Genomic DNA, 19,808 nt, shown 5'->3' on the forward strand with positions numbered 1-19,808 from the left:
AATGGAAGCAAACTTCTGCTAGCACGTTACTGAGCTGTCTTTGCTTTTCACCCAAATGAATGTAATTTCCTAGGAAAAAGGAGGGGAAGGAGAAATCAAACTTTTGATAAATCTAAAGTTGTATGGAAGGTCTATACTATTTGATGGTTTTAAATTAATGTTGTGGCTAAAGCCATTCAAAAGCATCCAGTAACTTTATAGTAGTATAATGAAAGGTTCTGTTGAAAACAAATATGGAATAATATTAGAAGGAATGTTGTTTCTTTTAAAAATAATTTCCATAAAATGCATTTCATGATTCCCAATAGCTAAAAGTGAATTTATAAAATCTTACAGTAGTAGTAATTTCATTATTGCTGCATGGGCGGGAAAAATTCTGTGCACTCTCAGTCAATAACTATTCTCATGATTATCAGCAGGTCAGTGGTTTTAATGATGTGTACATACGCAGTTATAACTACTCTAAATGTTCTTAGAAGTTGTTTTGAATTACGCCATCTGAGGTAGCTGTTCTATTTCCTAAAACTGATGCTTAGGTTAAGGTTGTGTGTTCTCTTCTGGTATGTCAGATCTCCGCTTCCGTGGAGTCTGTTTCGTATCACGTCAATACGTAAGTGTGTCAGCGTCCAGGGTGAATGGACGGCTGAACCGCCTTCATCTAATCTAACTTTCTCTTACACTGAGCCAAATTAAGGACTAGAGAGATATGCAGGGGAGTCAGCGCAAGCTTCAGTTGCGTAACGTAGATGTAGAAACCAGCTGCATTTTTTTCTTAAGCAGATTTCTAGGCAAAAGTAGGAAACCGAGACCTGGGTATATGTGAAGGCTAGCAGGCCAGCTGCTGGAGCTCTAGTAAACTGCCGTGCTGAACTGTTAAATGCCGATTGCTTTAACTAGAAAATCTTAACATGGTTGGAAATGCAAGTAGGTATTCTTAACTATAAAAATTAAATAATTTCCAGTAGGCAGTTTTATTTATAAACAGCTGCATCTGTTGTTGAAAGAAGTCTGTGTTTTTGCAGAAGACACCTTGAGCCGTATTGTTGAGGAGCTTATGGCAGGTAAACACAGTCTGCTCAGCCTGCTGCCTTCCCAGGGCCGCGCTCCTTCGTCTCCAGTCTGTCGATCCTGGCGTACAGTGTGCCGCCTCAGTCAGGATGGGATTTTACCGAACTGGTGTTTGAATTGGTGCCTTTTTATATGGATTGCTTAGGCTGACTTGGTATTTAGGATGTTAAGATGTGTCTAGGTGAGGTACAAAGCTAAAGCGATATGCCATTTGGTAGCATCGTATACACTCTATGCCATATGCTCTTTCTTAAAGGTGGGTAAAATTTAACTTCATGAAAGCTGCTAGTGAAAGGTGTCTGTTCACCTGTGGAAAACAGTCCTGAGAAGAAAACCGTGTTTGAAACCAGAGGCCACGTTAGCTGTGGTACATACAGCCCCTTCATCGGCCCTTCTTCGTGAAAGGCCTGTACAGTGTCAAATTCAGTGTTAGAAACAGAGATGGCTCATCTCTTACGCAGTCTGTTAAAGGACAGAAAACTCTGGCTGCTCAAGAATTGTGTGTAATACCATTATCATGCACAGCACTACGTTCCCACAGAAATACTTGGTAGCTCTGTATGCTTCTGTGAGATGAGTTAGCTGATGTGTGTAGTAGTTGCCACTTAAGATTAGATTAAATTCTGTTTAAGAATGTGCTGTTGTAACTAGAGTATTCTTATGCTGTCATTCTTCCATGTCATTTCTGGTGGGATTTTGCAAGACAAAACCAAACCAAAACAAAACAAAAAAACAAACCAAAAAAACCCCCAAACAAACAAACAAAAAAACCCCTAAACAAAAACCCCCAAATAATTGCTCTCTAACAGGATATAATTTTGATCGGACACAGTATTTCTATTTGTGTGGAAGAAAAGTTTATCAATCTTGTATGTTTTTTCCTAAACAAATAAATATTACAGTGCTTGCAGTTTATGTTCCTATCAAGGTATTTAAGTGGCTTTTGTCTTAGTCTTCTTGAGGTTTTGAGCATTTATGTATTCTGGTGTTTAATTATTAAACACCTTATGGTTCACAAATAGTTCAAGCAGATAATGTGCCATGAAGTTGAAGTCAAATGCCTTAAAAAACCAACCAACCAACCAACCAAAACTTAAAGTGAATGAATCTTGTCTTTGGAGGCATTTCACAAGTTCAGTTGATGAAGCTTGATCAAGAAAATGAACTTTCTGTGCATGACCAGTGTTGTAGTAGGTTATTAAACAGATTGTAGGACCAGAAGGAAGTCGGTGTAGTAGATGAGGAACTCTGACAGCAGCAGGGGAATCTCACTCAACAGGAAAGTAGAACACTGGAGTACCACCAGGTCCTCTATAGCGATAGACGTGTAGTCACAGTGAACAGCCAAGTAGAAGAGATCCCGGGTGAAATAAATTTATCTTTATTTTCTAGATCTAGCAAAGGTAGGGTAAAGCAGTGCTATAGCAAATGAGTCAACACCAAACAAATCTGGGTCAACATTAAACAATTTAAGTTTATGTATAAACTGGGATTGGAAAAAGGTGTGGAGTTGTGTGCGTAAAGGTTTGAGTATATCTGTAACAACTGTTAACGCTTTTATCTGGAAGTATGTGTGAGTATTCGGATATTTTACTTTTGAGGGTAGACCTTTACTGGGAATATTATTAACTTGTGATGATGTTTTTAAGTAATAAATCTTTCCTATTGTTTTAATATTGTGGAAGTCAGCAAAATGAGGTATTGAGAGATTTCTGATGAAGGTTGTGTGCGTGTAAGGTTAAGGGAAGGTGTTCAGGCTACCATTTCCACTGATTGCTGATTGATAAAGCTCTGCAGTGGTAGAATATAAGAAGATGAAGTTGGCTGTCCTACTTTTCTCATCTCTTTATATTCCTTTACCTTCATGTGCATTGATAACATTACCTGTTCAACAACATGGAGTGAAATTCAAGTTGCTTCAATACATCTTTGCATTCAAGTGAAGTTACTCAAGATTCCAGTTTGCTTTGTGTTAAACCGTGTGCAGTCTGAAATACTGTTGAGCTTGGTGCAGTGGATTCATGCTGTGGGCTAGGGATTCTGGGAATGGCAGGCTTTCCCAAGCACGCTGTGCTGGGCCAGCCGTCCACGTTCACTCCTTGGCCGGGGCCAGGAGCCAGTGCTACGTACATCATCATGGACATGGTGGTGTTTGCAGCAATGGTCATAACTGTAACTTGAAACTGGACAGGTTTTGTTGAAAGCATTGTAGCAATCTTTGACCCCAAATGCTCTAACTAGTCTGACAGTGGTCTTTTTTCCTCCCTTAGGGCTGAGAAAACGGAGGTACTCAGTGAAGACCTCTTGCAGGTATTGTAACACAGTTAATATGTATTTTTTTAAATGCTGTTTGTGAAGTTTGAGCCTTCTGAGTTTTGTGGAGTATCTAGTGGGGGGGGGGGGGGGAATACTGCAGATGACAGGGATGAAAACAAGGATGTCTTCAGCTGACTTAGCACATGAAAAAACTATGATACAATTTGAGTGGAAAAACTCAGGTACTCCTGTTTCTGAATCTGGTCATATGGCTTGATCAAGTGAAGGAGGAAGCATTTTTGCTTGTAATTAGATGAACTAGCTTGTTAAGCTTATGAACCATTAGTGCTACTGACTTGCCAGTCTGGTGGAGGACGATGAGCTGGGAAGAAACTGTGATTAGGCACAGCTGGTTTCTGTCTTCATTTCTGTTTCTCTGAAGAGGTCAACTTGGGCCTTCAGAGAAGTGGTGAAAAACATGCCAACTGCTTGCTAATAGAGAATGTCAATTTTTTCTGAAAGTCTGGATAAATGAATTTACAAATGCTTCTTGTTTAGCTTGTGATATTTGTTTCTAAATTTGTCACACCAACATTTGATTTGTTTGCAGACTTGTCATCTTTTTGAAAGCATACCATCTAATCAAACATTACTGTCATGGTGGAATTTGAGTTGCAACTGTTAGGTTAACAAGGTTGACTGATTACATGGAACAAATTTGATTACAGCTTTGTTCTACATATTTTGTTTTTCCTCTGGTTACTTTGTGAAAGACTATTTAAAAATATTGCAGAATGTAAATTGGCAAGGGAAGTCAGGCTAGCTGCTCCACGAGACCTTGAGTGTAATGGTTATTTCAAATTGATTACAAAGCATCTTAGTATGTTTAAGTTCAGGTCCTGTATATGGAACATGGAAGCCAAACAAATGATGCAAGTACTTTTATTTCAAATCTCCCTAGCTGTTCAGATTAAAGTAGAAGATGAGAGAATGTATCAGCTTTAAAACTTGAATTCAGCACAAATACATGAAATAATTCTGCGTAATGGTGAAATGAGCTGACCCGAAACATTTTACCCTGCTTTTCAGGGGACTGCTTTATTTGAACTATAAATATCTTAACAGTTTGACAATACTATTTTTGATTCTTAAAGAGATGTGTACAATTAAATGGCATAATGGGTGTTAAAACACCTTGATAGCCTTCAAGGGCCCGTCTGTTTTCTTGGTTAGCTGCAGCATAGTAACAAGAAGTGAGAGCCAAAAGTGCTGCTGCTTGTTGCCAAAAAATTTTGCAAGCAAGGCTTTCCCAGGCACAGAGCAGACTGGCTACACCCAAGTGGAAGAATTTACTCACTTGTTTGTTTGCTCTTGGGGGCTTGTGGAGGGGAGGGAGGCTCTTATCTAACTAAAGAGCTTAAAAGCGTGGTACTGTTCACTTTATAAACATGTTTCACAGTGTTCTTTTTTATATTTAGCTCAAGCTTTGAGATAGGATTGCCATGGCTGCTTTTCTGTTTTCTGAAGCGTAATACTCCATTTCAAGTATCTCTGTTAAATGTGTTCCTGTCTGAAGACAAGGAATATAATTCAGTACTGGAAAGGCTTCTACAATAGACCCACTTTCTGGCATGCCCTTGTAGCATATAATAAAGCAATTGTGTGATGTTTTATACACTGAAGATGCCCTGTGGGTACAGATAGCATGGCCTGTAGGTCACATTTTCAGTTCAAAGGTAGCTTAATGGAGGTTAATGTCCTTCATGGTTTTCCTGACATCTTTGAAGTAAAAAGCAGATCAGAGAGGAGAGTCTATTATCATGAAATTTTGGGGTCATGTTCCTCCTATCAGTCTTCTGCCCTTCGAGTTTGGCATTCAGGCTGCCTGGGAAGAGGCTGTTGGGAATATATGTGCTCCAGAGTCTTTCTAAGGAACGTAAGCCACCGTGCACAACTGACAAGGGCTGGGTTAGTCTGCTGGGATCTGTAAGATGGTTCAGTTACAGGATGTCACCACATTTCAGATGTGGGGAAAAAACCTGTGCTTGGTATTTTAAGAAGTCTTAACTACGTGACCTTTCAAAAATAAATGTTTTCGCAAAACCTATGCTCAATATTTTAAGAAGTCTTAACTACGTGACCAAGCAAAAATAAATGCTTTCACAAATACTGGATGCTTTAGAATGTGTTGGTGGTATTTAATTTTGAAGATAACACAAGAGAAGTGAATCGTCTTAGCTGCAACAGTAAGCCACAAACAGTACCTTCTTGGTCATATATCTTCATATGGACTTTTTAAAAGCGGACTTAGTTTTGAGCTTGTTGATATATGCTCTGTAAATAAAAGGCAATGCCTTGTGCTTTCAGAGCAGTCCTTCTTGGGCAGTTTCTCTGCACCTTACTCTACTGTAATAGGTTTTTCCTAAGCTTTTTGAGCACCTCCACTTGGATTCATCTTGTGGCTGTCAAGAGCTTTTAGTCCCTTTAGTGCCTCATGTAGCCAGTGAAACCTTGGTCTTCCTACATTGGTCCTTCAACTCACCAGCCCTCCTATACTGGTTCTTTTTCACCTTCCCTTTGGACTTGCAAAGGCTGCTGCTGGGTGGCACAGCCCCAGGGCCCAGCTTTGGGTGCTCCTCCAGGCTACAGCTTAGCAGAACTGCTGCTCCCCTCTTCTGAAACGAAATGGGGAGCCCAGTCCTGCACTTGCTCGTGCGTTCAGGACAGGGCTCCCACGTCCAACAGCAGTGATTCTGTGCTGATCCTCACCAAGTCTGTGCCTCCCTCCACTGGCATCTTCTTCCTCACAACTTCTCCCAACCCACGCCCCTGAAGGCTCCTCTTCTGTTGGATCTGCTGTCCCTCCTAGTAGCTGTAGTTTTTACTAGCTGCTTTTGTTGGGACCTAATTACATCTTTCCAGTTGTAACCACTTTAGGGATATACATATCCCATGGTAGTAGTGCCAAATAAACCTGTTGGGAGGAAAAAACATGTCATTCTTACCTGGATGTATAACATGCTAAATGAGAATTTATAGCATTTTGTGTTCATTAGAACGTAACAGTCTGCCTCCTCTGGAAAAACCAACAGTGTGTATCCTGCTTTAAATCCAGGTACGGTGCCCTTAACAGGAGCTAACATGGCACTTAGGACTAAAATTACTGCTCTGTCAGCTAATCTGTATTTATGATTGACAGGAAAGCTGGGGAGAATTAATGCCCTCCTGAAAATGTAATAGGATTGACTTTAGAGCTGTATCAAAAACTGGAGTCTGTTCAGATTATTTCTACAGATGAAACCTACTTTTTTTTTCTTGCTTTTTCAATAGAAGCCATTCCAAAGGGCCTCCTTTTATTCTTGGTGAGTCATTAAAATGCAGATAAACAGCATTCTTTTGGTGCTGTGCATAGAGAGCTCAGTGCCATAAGCAGTTCTGTCCCAGTGCTCATCACTTTGCTTTTGGTGTTCTTTGAAATAAAATAGTCCAAATTCCTTACTTAAAATCCCTTAGAAGAACAGTTTATTAGTGTAGATCTTTGTCATATTCACAGTCTGTGTATTAAGCCATGTTTCAAATATACAATGATAAACAGAACTCTTGTTTGTGCATTGACGCCTATTTTCTTCATTCCACGTCCCTTTTGAATCCCATTAATCTCTCCCTGAAAATATTATTTTGCTTAGCATGTAGGAACTTTGTCCTTGCATTTAGCAGCCAGAGAAGGAAACACAATAGAAAGCTTGCAGTACATAGGTTTGGCCCAGTGTAAAAGAGCAGTCAGGTATGTCTTAGCCTTCTACTTTACAAGGTCACAATGAAAAAAATACGAGAGTTTTCCCACAGTTTTCTCCCTAAATTAGCATCTTAGATATCTGCATGTGCCATTCATCTCAGATGGCAAGTATCAACCTGATTCTCTTTTGCTGAGACAAAAAGTAGGGGCAAAGTTTTTCTCCCTCTTCCACTCTCCAGTCTTGGAGCATTGTGAGCTCCGACTGAATTGCTGTGCCACTGAGGAAAAAAGGCAATTTAAATCTCTTTCTAAGCATTTTTGCTGTCAGGCACTTCTGCTGAGCATCTGAACTTTTTGTAAGCTGTAGAACTTGAGAAATATGCAATCCAGAACTAAGTGTGGTACAGGAGGAAGATTTCTGCTGAGGCCAGGAAAATAACTTCTGGGTTTTGTTTTGTTTTCTCTTCCTCCTCTCTCCCCCTCCTGCGGACTAGATCGAGAGACGTCTGGACACTGTGAGATCTGTTTGCCACATTGCACAGAAGCGATTAATTGCGTGCTTCCAGGGCCAGCATGGTACAGATCCTGATAAGAGACATGTAAGTACAACTGCCCTTTGGCTTGACTTCTGAGACTAGTCTGCATACGGTCTGGCCTCCTGAATACGGATCAGCTGCTACGCCTCAAATTATCCAAGAGAAGAAAAACTCTGTAAAATCATCTCTCATGTTGACATTATTTGGTAAAATGCTAGCTGTAATTCCCCATCCAGTTATCGTAACATGACCTTGGAGTACCTTAGTAGTGTCAGGACACTCACTTGTTTCTGCAGCGTGCTGAGTACTTACAGCTTTCATAAGACTCGTCTAAGAAGGGAAGATGCTCTGCAACTCTGATCAAGCTCCTCATATTTAGAATTACCTTTGCACGCTGACGTCTCCAATGAACTGTAAACGTTTTTCTGTACGTGTTTGATTTCTCCCCCTCTTTAGCAAAGCTGTACGTAGGTTTTCTTAAAGTGTTAGAACCAGAAATAATTAACATTCAAATTTTCTCCTTTTATTGAATAATAGAGACCTCCTGAAAACAGGAGCACACAGAAGGAAGTTCTGCAGAGAGACAGATGACAAGCTAGTTGCTTAGATTCCAAGTTAGAGCTGTTTACTTGTCTTTGACAGTAGCTGAGATATGTTTTGGGCCAGTCATTCCAACTAAGACTGAGAAGAAAGTGCTTTTCAAAGTAGCTGAGAACAGGAGTCTTGAGGCTTGACATTTTTTGTGACTTGGCATTTTCTTAAAGTCAAAGAATGAGCTGCTTATGTGTATAATAGAAACCATATGGAAGAAGAGAAAAATCTTAGCAGGGATGTACTGGGAAAGCTGGAAAGGGTGAATAGCACTAAGCTAAGCACTGTTCCTTCTGCTCCATAGAAAAAACTGCCTCTAACAGCTCTTGCTCAAAATATGCAAGAAGGATCTCTCCAGCTGAGTGATGAAACTCTGTTGGGGTAAGTATTTGGCTTTATAAGTTGCAGTCTGTCATTTTATTGCCTGCAGGGCTCTAATTAGAGACTTTGGGTACATAAAGGCTGCTTTCAATCTAATGAAACTAATATTTCTAGATTCCTTCTCTAATCCAAAGGGAGAAAAAGTGAGCAAGCATTTCGTCTTGAGTGATTGTGGGGGCAAGTTTTAGGCTTGCTCTGAATGGCATTCCAGGGGAGTCTGATTCTCTGCTATCTTAAAAGCTTTCAAAAATAGCTTTTCTCCTTGTGAATTAGTAAAATTATTATCTCCATTTAAAGTTTAAACTTTAGTGTAAATACTGCATTCTGCAGTTTTGCATTAATGACTTAAAATAATGCCAATTTGTGTTAATGGCTTCTAGTTTAAAATAATGCCAATGTCCTTATCTTGGCGAAGTGCATATTTGCAACTTACAGGGAAGTGGCTGAAACAAATGAACGTCAGTATGCTGAATTCCTAGAGCAAATGTGTTTCCTCATTGCTGATGGGAATTCTAATGGAGACAGTGTAGAATGACCTTAAAAACCTTTGTGTGCATTTTTGTGAGCTGTTGCAGGAGATTTAAACATGCATAAAAATCTTAGAGAATAGGGTTTTTCCTTAGAACAAGCTTAAAACAAAGGTCAAATCATGGTTTTGGAACCTGAGACTGCTGCATGTGTGATTGCTTAGCATTATGGTGTTAAGACTTTTTCACATTAAAGAGGCTTAGGAGAAAATTAAATACTGCATTGAGCAATTTTCCTGCATCTGGTGAGATGGAAGGATGGGCTTTGAAATAAATACTAACTTCTCTGCCCTTAGGGCCAGTATAATCACCTAGATGACTTAAAGCCTCCAAAATGTTGTAATGGCTAAGGAATTTTAGAAGACAAAAGTCTAATAACACTCCTTGCCTATCCCAAATTTGCCCATGACAGCATAGAGCATCTTGGGTTTATGCCATTAAGTAATGCCTTGCTTTGTACAGTGCAAAGCTTTCCGAAAGGGTAGCAGATGACAAAGGGCCACCACCATTTTGTTTTGAATCTTTCTTCTTTAGTCAGTAGTAACTCACATTACAACTTCCTATAATTCTTAAAGGAAAATGCTAGATACATGCGGTGATGCAGAGAATAAACTGGCAATGGAGCTCTCTCAGCATGAAGTACAGATCGAAAGAGAAGTTTTAGATCCACTGTGTCTACTAACAGAGGTAAGTCACTTCAGCCTGACTGAAGAAATAAATCTGGATTTATGTATAAACTGAGCAAAAAGGGTTTATCTCATTGCTAATAATGAAACTGTTTTAAAGGGTCATGCATTAGTGGTGGAAAGTGGATATGAAATCTACAAAATGTCGTCTATTACAATACACAATTCAAAAATAAATGTAAGCCTTGAATTCTCGTTTTAGACAGAGATCCCGAACATTCAGAAGCAGAGGAAACAGCTTGCAAAGCTGGTGTTGGACTGGGATTCTGCAAGAGGAAGGTAAGAAATAATTTTAATTACTAGGTCCTTTTCTCTTCATGTTAACTTCTTGTTGGCAGCTGATCTGATGCTGGTACTTGCTTCTGAAATGCTACTGTATGCATGTTAATACTTTGCTGAAAAAAGACAAACTTAAATGTAAGTTAGTCAAGAAAGGACTCGTGACTACTGGATCCAAACAGAATCAAGATTTTAGAGCTCTTAGATGCCTATATATAACTGGAAAAACGCTGAAAACTCATCTTCTTTCCAATTCACTTAAGTTGTCAACTTGAATAGGAGTCTAATTTTGTAACCACGCCAAGTGCTTTTATAGCATTATATTGAACCATCTTGTTGGTCGGGTCCTAGGTTGTTCCACTTAAACGGTCTTAAACTGTGGTGGTAATTTATGTAGCATTTTCTGGGATTGGTAGTTCTAACGTATTATGCACCCGTGTTAGAGGTTGTAGAGAATGCAGGATTTCTTGTGGATTGCTATAGTTGTTTAGCTGTTTGTGAATTATGCCAGCATGTCATAAATGGTGTATTTTGAGCACCTTCCTTAGTTCTGTTGGAAAACTTCTGAAACTATTGGGTTTGTTTTCTGTCAAAAGAAACCAATTTCAGGGGAGCCATAAATGCAGATTCTTGGTTAATATTAGTTTTCACCAAATGACTGAAGCCGTTCTTCCACAGATATAATCAAGCCCACAAGACTTCAGGAACAAATTTTCAAGTGCATCCTTCAAAAATAGAATCTCTTAAGGAAGAGATGGATGAAGCTGGAAATAAAGTAGAACAATGCAAGGTATGATAAGATGAGTCTCTATCCTTTACATACCTCTCATTAGCAACAACAGCAATCAGAGTACGGCTGCTCTGCTTCTGTAAGCCTTGCATGTGGAACTGGCTGTCTGATTACTGCAGTTGCAAAGTATGTGTCTGTTAACAAACTGTATGTCTTAAAGGTATATTAATGCTAGCTGATCTCTGTCTGAATTGCTTGAATTTAATGAGGAACTTCTTTTTTTTTTTAAGATAAGTGTTTTACATTATTTTCGGTTTTAGTCTGACACAGTTATGAGAAGGAACTGTGTGTTAGCCTTGACTGAAATGTTCAGGGTGTCCATGTGCTTCAAGCCACTGAGTAGCCGTGCAGTGTGAGCTACCTGGATGAAATTCAGGCTGCTGACGTAAAAGGAACTTTCTGCCTATTACAGCTCTGAGCAGTTCATGTTCAGTTTCACTTCTCAATTGTCAAATGCGACATTATGCCGCAGTTGAGCTGAGCACCAAAAACCTTGTAGTAGTACTTGTCTTCGTATGCAGGGATTGGCTGTAAATAACATTGCCATACAATCCAGTTGTTGACTTAAGTGGGCAACTGCTTTGCTATATAAACCGAAGTTAGGCATTTTGAATTAATTTTGCTTGGAAGAATAAATGTAGCAGAGTGGGTGGATTACTGGCTTCCTGTACTGCCTGAATCGATAGTTCAAACTTACTGCATGCAAAATAAACCTATGTACTTCTGTCTTTCTGCGTAAGTTGAAATGCCCCTGTAAATTTGAGGTACTATTTTGTATTCTTTTCTTTTTCAAAGGATCAACTAGCAGCAGACATGTATAACTTTGTGTCCAAAGAAGGGGAATATGCTAGATGTTTTGTTATGGTGAGTATGTTTTCAGTATGACTTTGATTGCAGCACGTATGTGCATAGACACTCAATTCTCAAAGATTACATTTTGTGTGCTAAACCTTCTAGTCTTGTATTATGTGCTCATCAGAAGCTAATGCTCTTTTTGTTTTTAAAATGTGGCTTCTGTTCTCAGTTATTAGAAGCACAAGCAGATTACCATAGAAAAGCATTAGCAGTCATAGAAAAGGTCCTACCCGAAATTCAAGCCCATCAAGGTAAAGTAACCTGTGCTCTGGCTGATGCTTCTCCTTGCCTGTGCCACCTATGCACAATATTCTCCTCCTTTATCTTGATTCTCTTGCATGCAGACTTATTTAATAAGGCCATTTTGATCTACTTAACAGTTTTACATTCCCAAGCATAATTCCATCTTTGTGTTCTTTGGAGTTCTCCAGCCATATTTTAACACACTAATAAAATATTAAAGATCTGTCTGATACCCAAGAGGGTAAAGGAAGGATTTTTCTACTTGCTTGCACTTCTTCCTTGGTATCATGTGAGACTTCTTGCTAATTCATACCTGGCTTTTTAGGCCAATGAAAGTTTCATTGTGATTTAGGAACTTTTTAGGGTCCTTGCTTCTTGAATTATTACTAGGCGATTATCAGAAAAACTCCTCCTATTCTAAGGAGCTTGACTTTTTTTTCCTTCTTTTATGCAATCCTTTTTCCCAGTGTGCACACTGCACTACAGCTGGCTAATGGCGCGTTCACATTATTGTGTTGAATATCAGCAGTTAAGAAAAGCAAGTAATACAGCTTCATTTCTTCCCCATGCTACTAAGCTTTCCATTGTCAGTGGGAGTTAAGGTGTATCATTAATGGGTTGGAATGAAGATGCACTGTGTGCTGTTGAAATTGCTATCCTTAATACTGGCTATACTGTCTCTTAATCTGCTAATTGCTTTGAACAAGTAGTAGGTTGAACAAAGTCTGAGAAAAATATAATCTGACCTGAGCAAGACTCAAGTATCTTCAGTTGTGGACCAGAATCACAGAATCGTATAGGTTGGAAAAGACCTTTAAGATCATCGAGTCCAACCACATGCAAGCTGTAAAAGATGAACTATTAAACTAAATATATCAAGAAACATGAGCATCGTGCTGAAAGATGATATAGAATATCTGTACTCTCTAGATCTGATGGGAGGGGAGGTAATGCAGACAAATGATGCTTACACAGAATCAGGGCTGCATTATGGCTGTATGGAAGGTTCTCTGTTTACAAATATGACTGCTTTAAATCTATTGTTGTTGCTGAGCTGCTTTGTACAAACTCTTCATATGACGCATGCTTCAGAACAGATTAGCCTTCCTAGAAGGTGGGCCAGGAGGCATGGTGTCTGAGTGGTCAGTATCGAGCATCTAAGTGTAGGGCATGACTTCAGTTGTGTCTCTAGCTGTCGTGTATACTGTGACTTTGAGCAATTACTAAGATTTCTCTTCCTAATGTTTGCTGTAACTTGCAAAACTGGGGAAAATGGCATGTGCCTCTCGTGGTGCGTTAATGAATGAGTGCAACTAAAGCCTTACGAGGGATGCAGTTGATGTGGTTTCATAAACAAAAAGGGTAAATGAAATCCTTTGCAGAAGCACGTTGTGTCTTCAGAGGACTCTTTCAAAGTCTTCATCTTTCTTGACCTTTTTTCCACATAAAAGAAAAATGCATCTGTACTAACAATAACCTTTTACATCTGCATTTTTTCAATTAAGACAGCAGAAATGGGTGAAAAAATAAATTGTAGGAAACAAGAAATTCACATTCAGTTTGGAGAAACTTGTGCCAATTTTGACTTTCAGAGTTAAGCAACAATTGAGAAGTTGAATTGAAAATTTGTGCAAGCGTTTAGTGATGGGCTGTTAATGTGGTAATTCTAATGTAAGACACTGGGGTTGTTAACATCCATTTTAAGCTGCTGATTCCTTAAATCAGCAATAAACTTCGTGTTAACAGCTCAGTTTGTATCCACCTTAAATACAGTTAAGACTAAGACCAGCCCAGGTCATGCAATCTGGACAAAATTTCCCTCAAAGATTCTTGCAAACCTAAGCCTTTTGGTGTCTTGGCAAATCAGAATTAATGTAACTTACAGCCATGTGGTGGCACTTGTGCTGAGGCCTAGTGGGACATGGACTTCCAGTTATACGAAGGCTTTGTGTTTGATATTCCATCCAGAAAGATGCAGAAGTATTGTTTTTTTTCTTGAACACCAGCAGGCTCATTTTCTCTTTACTCATGATATAAGGGATTTTACCAATGAAGAGCTGTAAAACTCCTACTGTATTCTGAAAATTTCTTTGCTGTACTGAAGGCTTTCTTCTTTTCTTGTCTGGGACGTAATTCAAGTGTTTGTTAGATATTTTGCTCAGTGTTTTGATACTCTCCAACTAGACAAATGGACTGAAAAACCAGCTTTTGGAACTCCATTAGAAGAGCATCTCAAGCGCAGTGGTCGTGAAATTGCAGTCCCTATTGAAGCCTGTGTAATGATGCTTCTGGAAACGGGAATGAGAGAGGAGGTAGGTAATGCCGTATCACGTGCTATGAAGGACAGGAAAAAAGAGCTCAGTCAAACTCATGGACTAGGGTCTGTAGTTTTTAACAAGTTGCTTAAGTGATTTTGTTCATTAGTGTAGATGATAAATCTTTTGCGACAGAATAACTTTCAGCACTATTTGAAGTATCTTTGAGATGAATGCACCTAGAATGAAAAATTAGGAATGGGCCAAGGGTGAGAGGGAGCTGAAATATTGTCAGATGGCAGTGACACGTTAAGAGTCAGCTAGGTCATAACAGTGTAAGGTGAAGACTTACACTCAAGACCAAACTTGAAACTGTTCTGAAGGAGGCTGTCATAAAACTTCCACTGTTTCGTGCTTGTACTAACATGTTGTTACCAGTCAAATACATTTTATTTTTATTATGTAGGGCTTATTCAGAATTGCTGCTGGAGCCTCTAAGTTAAAAAAGCTGAAAGCTGCCTTGGACTGTTCAACTTCCCAGCTGGATGAATTTTATTCCGATCCCCATGCTGTTGCAGGTATTGTGAATGTTCTGAATCAAAACCAGGTATAATTTGATGCAACGCAAGTTTATGCTGTTCGTTTACCTGTTGACTTGCTGCAGTGTAAGGTGTTGATCTCTGCAGATAAACTATGAATGAAAATAAATTGAAAGTTCACTTCATTGCACAACATAACACAGATAAGTATAGGGCATGCATGCTCATCACACTTGATGTATTCATGTCTCATGACAGAGCGGTGCTTAAAATTCAGGTGATCGTAGTAATCCAAATATCATATTTCCTCTCGTGACAGAAGTGTTAACATGATCAAGGGAGATTAGAGCCATATGTAGACCTTTAATAAGGTCTTTGTTCTGAAGAGATGATTCATAGTTTTATAGTACATGTTTCTGTCAAATTACAGTAATTACTGGAACACCTTTTGTGTTAAGTGTTGAGCAGATACACTGTGGAAGTGTCAGGTCTTCCCACTGTTTCACTGGAACTTGGGTCCTATTGCATAGATAAAATTGCAAACCTGAGGACGGAATTTTAAATGAAGACTGAAGGCATTGGCTAAGAAGCTAGCCTGTTTCTGGTCTGCATTGCAGGTGCCTTGAAATCCTATTTGCGAGAGCTGCCAGAACCTTTAATGACCTACAGTCTATATGAAGAATGGACACAAGCTGCAAAGTAAGCATACTAAAAATAGTTATATAAAGAAAACATTCTATGTATTTTTATCAAATTTGGTTCTTCATATATGAATTCAAAAGAAAAGACCAAGCTCACACAGTTTACTTTTCTCATTTCTGCTCTAACAGGTAAATCTTTTGTGTAACAAATTATTTTCAATTTTGTGGTTTAGCTTAATACTAATTGCACGAAAATGTGGTGAAATATCTACTTTATGTTTAAACATAAGGGCTGCTTCAGACTACTGGCTGCACAGTACTGATCTTAAGCAGTTTTCTTTCATTGCAGGTAGAGATAATTCAGGGATTTGACTAGCAGGTTACTGAATTACTGAATACAAAACAGTGCATTTATCTGGCATAAATGGAAGGTTATACAGTCATCTCTTTGTCACTACAGAAACAACAATTTTCTGATCTGAAAGTAAGATTTAACGGAAATTTTTTTTTTCCTTTCAGTATTCAGGACCAGGATAAGAAGCTACAAGAGTTATGGAGAATTTGTAACAGATTACCTAAGCATTATCATGCTAATTTCAGGTTTGTATGAACATCTGCTGACTTGCAACACAGCCACTTTGATGCTAGGGTACTACATTTCAAAGCTGATTAACCAAAAATCTAATCCAGTTGGTTTTTTCTTTGCCAAATTCAGTTCGGTTTATAAAAGGACATCCTGTTTTCTCAAGTAGTTGGTGTGCACTGTGGTGGTAGACTTTTTCAGTAAACTTAATTCACTATTGACTGTAATGAAATAGTGATGCATAGAACCCTTCTACTGAAGGATCATGCTGTTGGCAATAGTACCTGACTTTTCACCAGCTGTGCTCTTCATTGTGTTTTCCAGCCTTAGAAATCAGCCGGATGTATCTTACAAGTGTTATTTTTCCTTTTGGTTTTGCCTTTTGGGAATGAATCGGAACAAAACCAACTCTGGTGACTCCTAGAAGTGTGGAATTTCTATTACAGTATATGAAAATAGCTGTTGAGTAGTCATTCTCAATCTAAACGATTTTTCTGAAAATATAGTAGTTCTGTAGTTCCATTTTGCGAAGGTGGGAGATACTTTCTTTTCTACCCAGTTCAACTTTTATGATTCATGAGTAGAAACTTAGTAGTCAGCTACCAAGCAAGAAGGCTGTTTGTCTTATTTCTGTTTTGTTGGGAGCTGTCTTTACAAGTTCTTGAATTTTTACTTAGTTGCTTTCAACAAGAAATGCTCTTAGTTCCTGCTGTTTAATTATTTCTTTCCTTTTTGTAGGTATTTAATCAAATTTTTAGCAAAGCTTGCACAGAACAGCGATGTTAACAAAATGACACCCAGCAATATCGCAATAGTCTTGGGCCCCAACTTGTTATGGGCAAAGAATGAAGGGTAAGTTGTTTTAGGAAAGCTACAAAACAGAACTTCCAGGAAGCTGTAGAATTTCTTGTCAGATTGTTTTAAATCATGTAGCCTATTCACAGCAACAGACTATTTGCCTAAAAAAATATTTCAAATGTTCTTTCAACCTGTGCCTCCAGACCCTTTTAGGCATACATCTTTTTAGGAGTGTTTTCAAATGCTATGAATGTTACTGAACAGTCTAGGTTTCATCAAAGTGTGAAGTTGCTCTCTATTGGGTACTTAGGAGTCTTGCTACATCATGCTTAGCATAATTTGTCATTTAGGTAATATGAATTTTTTTTTTTAATTTTCTTTGATAGAATTCTGTATAAAGTGTTCTACAAATTTCTTCTGCAGATCCCTTGCTGAAATGGCAGCAGCAACTTCAGTCCATGTGGTAGCAGTTATTGAGCCAATTATTCAGCATGCAGACTGGTTCTTCCCTGGAGGTAAATTCTTGCCATAGTTAAAAGAATTTTGTATTTGTGATAACCCTACGCAGGTAACCCTCCGATAGCTTTTTGCAGTGAGGCACCATTTTGTATATGTATGGCTTAGGACGCATTCTGTCTCTCTTTCAGATCAAGATTTCAATGTGTCTGGGGCATTTGTTGCAATTCCTGCTGTTAATTCAAATCACTTGTCACACACTGGGAATGAATATGAATCTGGGACACTGGAACGGAAGAGGCCTGCTAGTATGACTGTAATGGAAGGGGATTTATTGAAGAAGGAAAGGTATGGTTCATTCTCGGGTTAGGTTGCAATTATTAGCCCACTCCTGAGAAGTGGACCACTGAGGAGGCTGTAATCGGACACACTTTTATTGGTCTCAGGAGGAGAATTTCATGGAAATACTATAGGTAACAATAGTGATTTATTTCCCCCCCATGTTGTTGCAGCCTGAGGAAGGTTCAAAGGTAATGTACTGGTATTTGCTTCCAGTTATACTCTATGCATGATAAAAAACGAGCAGATAATTACTGCTTCCAATTACCATTTTCCTATTACAGATTTGGGGGGTCTAAAATCCACTGAAACAGAAGTGTATATAGTAGCATCTCTCAGTATCTAACTTCTGATATTCCATGGCTTCTTTTTCAAAGCCCATAAGCTGAGGTGGTGTTACCTGGTGCCTTCATGATAAGACTTCTGAGTTGATGATGGTACAGTATACCACAGCAAACAGTAGAACGCTAAAAAATAAAAATAAAACGTGCTGTTTTCCCATATAACATGTAGTGTAACGTTCATTTATTATCACTCATGCCATGAATATTCAAGTGATGTGCTGTTTTGTTTTTAGCTGTTTATGCAAATGTTAAATTGTTACCTGAATGTTAACTATGGCTAGCCACATGCAAATTTATCAGCACTGACAGAGGAAGAAGAAAATCAGTTCAAGATTCACTGTCTTTAACACAACAAGAATAAAATTAAAATCTAGAATGAATGTGCTGTATGCATTCTAAAATCTGTTAGAATTTTAGTCTGTTTATCTGTAGTTCTCCTTTAAACACAAATCATAGCATATATCTAGTGGCTTTTTTGTCTGTCTTGAAATCTGTCCTGCAACTTAGTGTGTAATAGAAACAAAATTCATGTGGCAAAATATATTCAGTGAGGAGATACTCTGGTATGTAAGGAAATTTATGTATTTACATGTAAAATTACTGAGTGGTTTGACCTCATTGTCATCAATGTCTGTCTTCAAATGTAATTGAGTAGTTTGTTCCACTTCTGTTTAGCTTACCCCTTTGTGTGGATAAGCCAAATAGTGTTGCATGTCTTAACGTTAATGGTGTTATACGCAGAAAGTTGAAGCTTTCCTTGTTGCTGCTTTGCATGCTGAGCAACAGGGGTTGCGTTTGTCTTTGTGGGTTGTAACATCCAGTTGTCCTGTTGCTTTAGTTACCTGGTGTTGGCTGGCGTGGTGTGTTTACTCTCTCTTCTTTCTGTAGCTTTGGTGTCAAGGTTATGGACTTCCAAGCAAACCCTCGGAGATGTGGCACTATAAATAGAAAGCACACATCCCCAGCTTTCCAGCCACCACTTCCACCCACGGAGGCTGGCGTGCTGGCTCAGTCTGGAGCGGAGCAGCACTCGCAAGCTTCTGTGGCTGAAACAAGCCCAGTGGGTGCTGGTTTTGCTCTCTCTGCTGGCACAGCAGAACAGTTGCAAAGTCAAGGAAATGAGGATGGCAGGTAAGAGGCATGGCTTCTGCTGGCAGTGGCTTAGCAGGCTGCTTCAGCAGCAAACTGATGTGTCAGCTCTATCTGCTTCACGAGGCACCTCTTCTGACTGGAATGCGTGTTGTCGGGTGTAAAGCCTTTTCAGGCGTGGGCAGAAGCGCTATGCGGGAGCTCTCTTGCCATGCGTATTCCAGAACCAATCTTCTAAAATACCATATGTTGTTCTGTACGTTCCAGAACTGATCTTCTAAAATAAGAGAATTCTTGGGGAAAAAAAATGATGGTGAAAAATACTAAACAAGACTGTACTTCTACTACCCATGTTGACCTTTCCAAGTTATACTCTGGAGGTGCCCACACTGTATGACTATCAGTTTGCTGCTGAAAGAACAAAACCTACCATTGGCAATACTAGAAACCTGTTGGTCTTGTTTGTTGTTTCTTGTATATGTTATCTGGATATGTCTTTTTGGGGTTGTTTTTGTTTGTGGTTGTTTTTTTTGTCTGTAGCAAGTGTTAGTGATGACCAGACTTCCTTGCTAGAAAACTGGAAGTCGATTTATCAGACTTCAATATTAGTTTCTTTAGGACAAGCATGTATACAGGCTTTTTTGCTACTTAATTACTATTGAAACTTTGTGCAATCATGTCCCCAGTATTAGTATCCGTGGACTCCAAGACTAGTGGCAGTGGCCCTGACTCTTCCTTTCATGTATGGTGAAAGCAGCGCTTTGCTTTCAATATTTTGTGGTCTGAGAGATATAACAAACCACATGGAAGGGCCTG

At 39.0% G+C, this 19,808-nt stretch overlaps 1 protein-coding gene across 4 annotated transcripts in view; it reads left to right on the forward strand.

Annotated features, from left to right (window-relative positions):
* The window catches only part of ARHGAP17 (Rho GTPase activating protein 17), a 49,168-nt gene that overhangs the window by 20,387 nt on the left and 8,973 nt on the right, over positions 1-19,808 (forward strand). For all 4 annotated transcript variants that reach the window (XM_072877567.1, XM_072877568.1, XM_072877570.1 and 1 more), the window contains exons 2-17: positions 3,339-3,378; positions 7,555-7,659; positions 8,492-8,568; positions 9,671-9,782; positions 9,984-10,060; positions 10,739-10,850; positions 11,646-11,714; positions 11,875-11,956; positions 14,133-14,260; positions 14,670-14,781; positions 15,360-15,441; positions 15,903-15,983; positions 16,705-16,818; positions 17,188-17,279; positions 17,412-17,568; positions 18,792-19,034. In XM_072877567.1, the coding sequence (XP_072733668.1) occupies positions 3,339-3,378; positions 7,555-7,659; positions 8,492-8,568; positions 9,671-9,782; positions 9,984-10,060; positions 10,739-10,850; positions 11,646-11,714; positions 11,875-11,956; positions 14,133-14,260; positions 14,670-14,781; positions 15,360-15,441; positions 15,903-15,983; positions 16,705-16,818; positions 17,188-17,279; positions 17,412-17,568; positions 18,792-19,034 (1,683 nt within the window). The remainder of the gene's footprint in view (positions 1-3,338; positions 3,379-7,554; positions 7,660-8,491; positions 8,569-9,670; positions 9,783-9,983; positions 10,061-10,738; positions 10,851-11,645; positions 11,715-11,874; positions 11,957-14,132; positions 14,261-14,669; positions 14,782-15,359; positions 15,442-15,902; positions 15,984-16,704; positions 16,819-17,187; positions 17,280-17,411; positions 17,569-18,791; positions 19,035-19,808) is intronic.

This window comes from Ciconia boyciana, chromosome 13 (assembly GCF_034638445.1).
Source record: "Ciconia boyciana chromosome 13, ASM3463844v1, whole genome shotgun sequence".
NCBI classification, from domain to species: Eukaryota; Metazoa; Chordata; class Aves; order Ciconiiformes; family Ciconiidae; genus Ciconia; species Ciconia boyciana.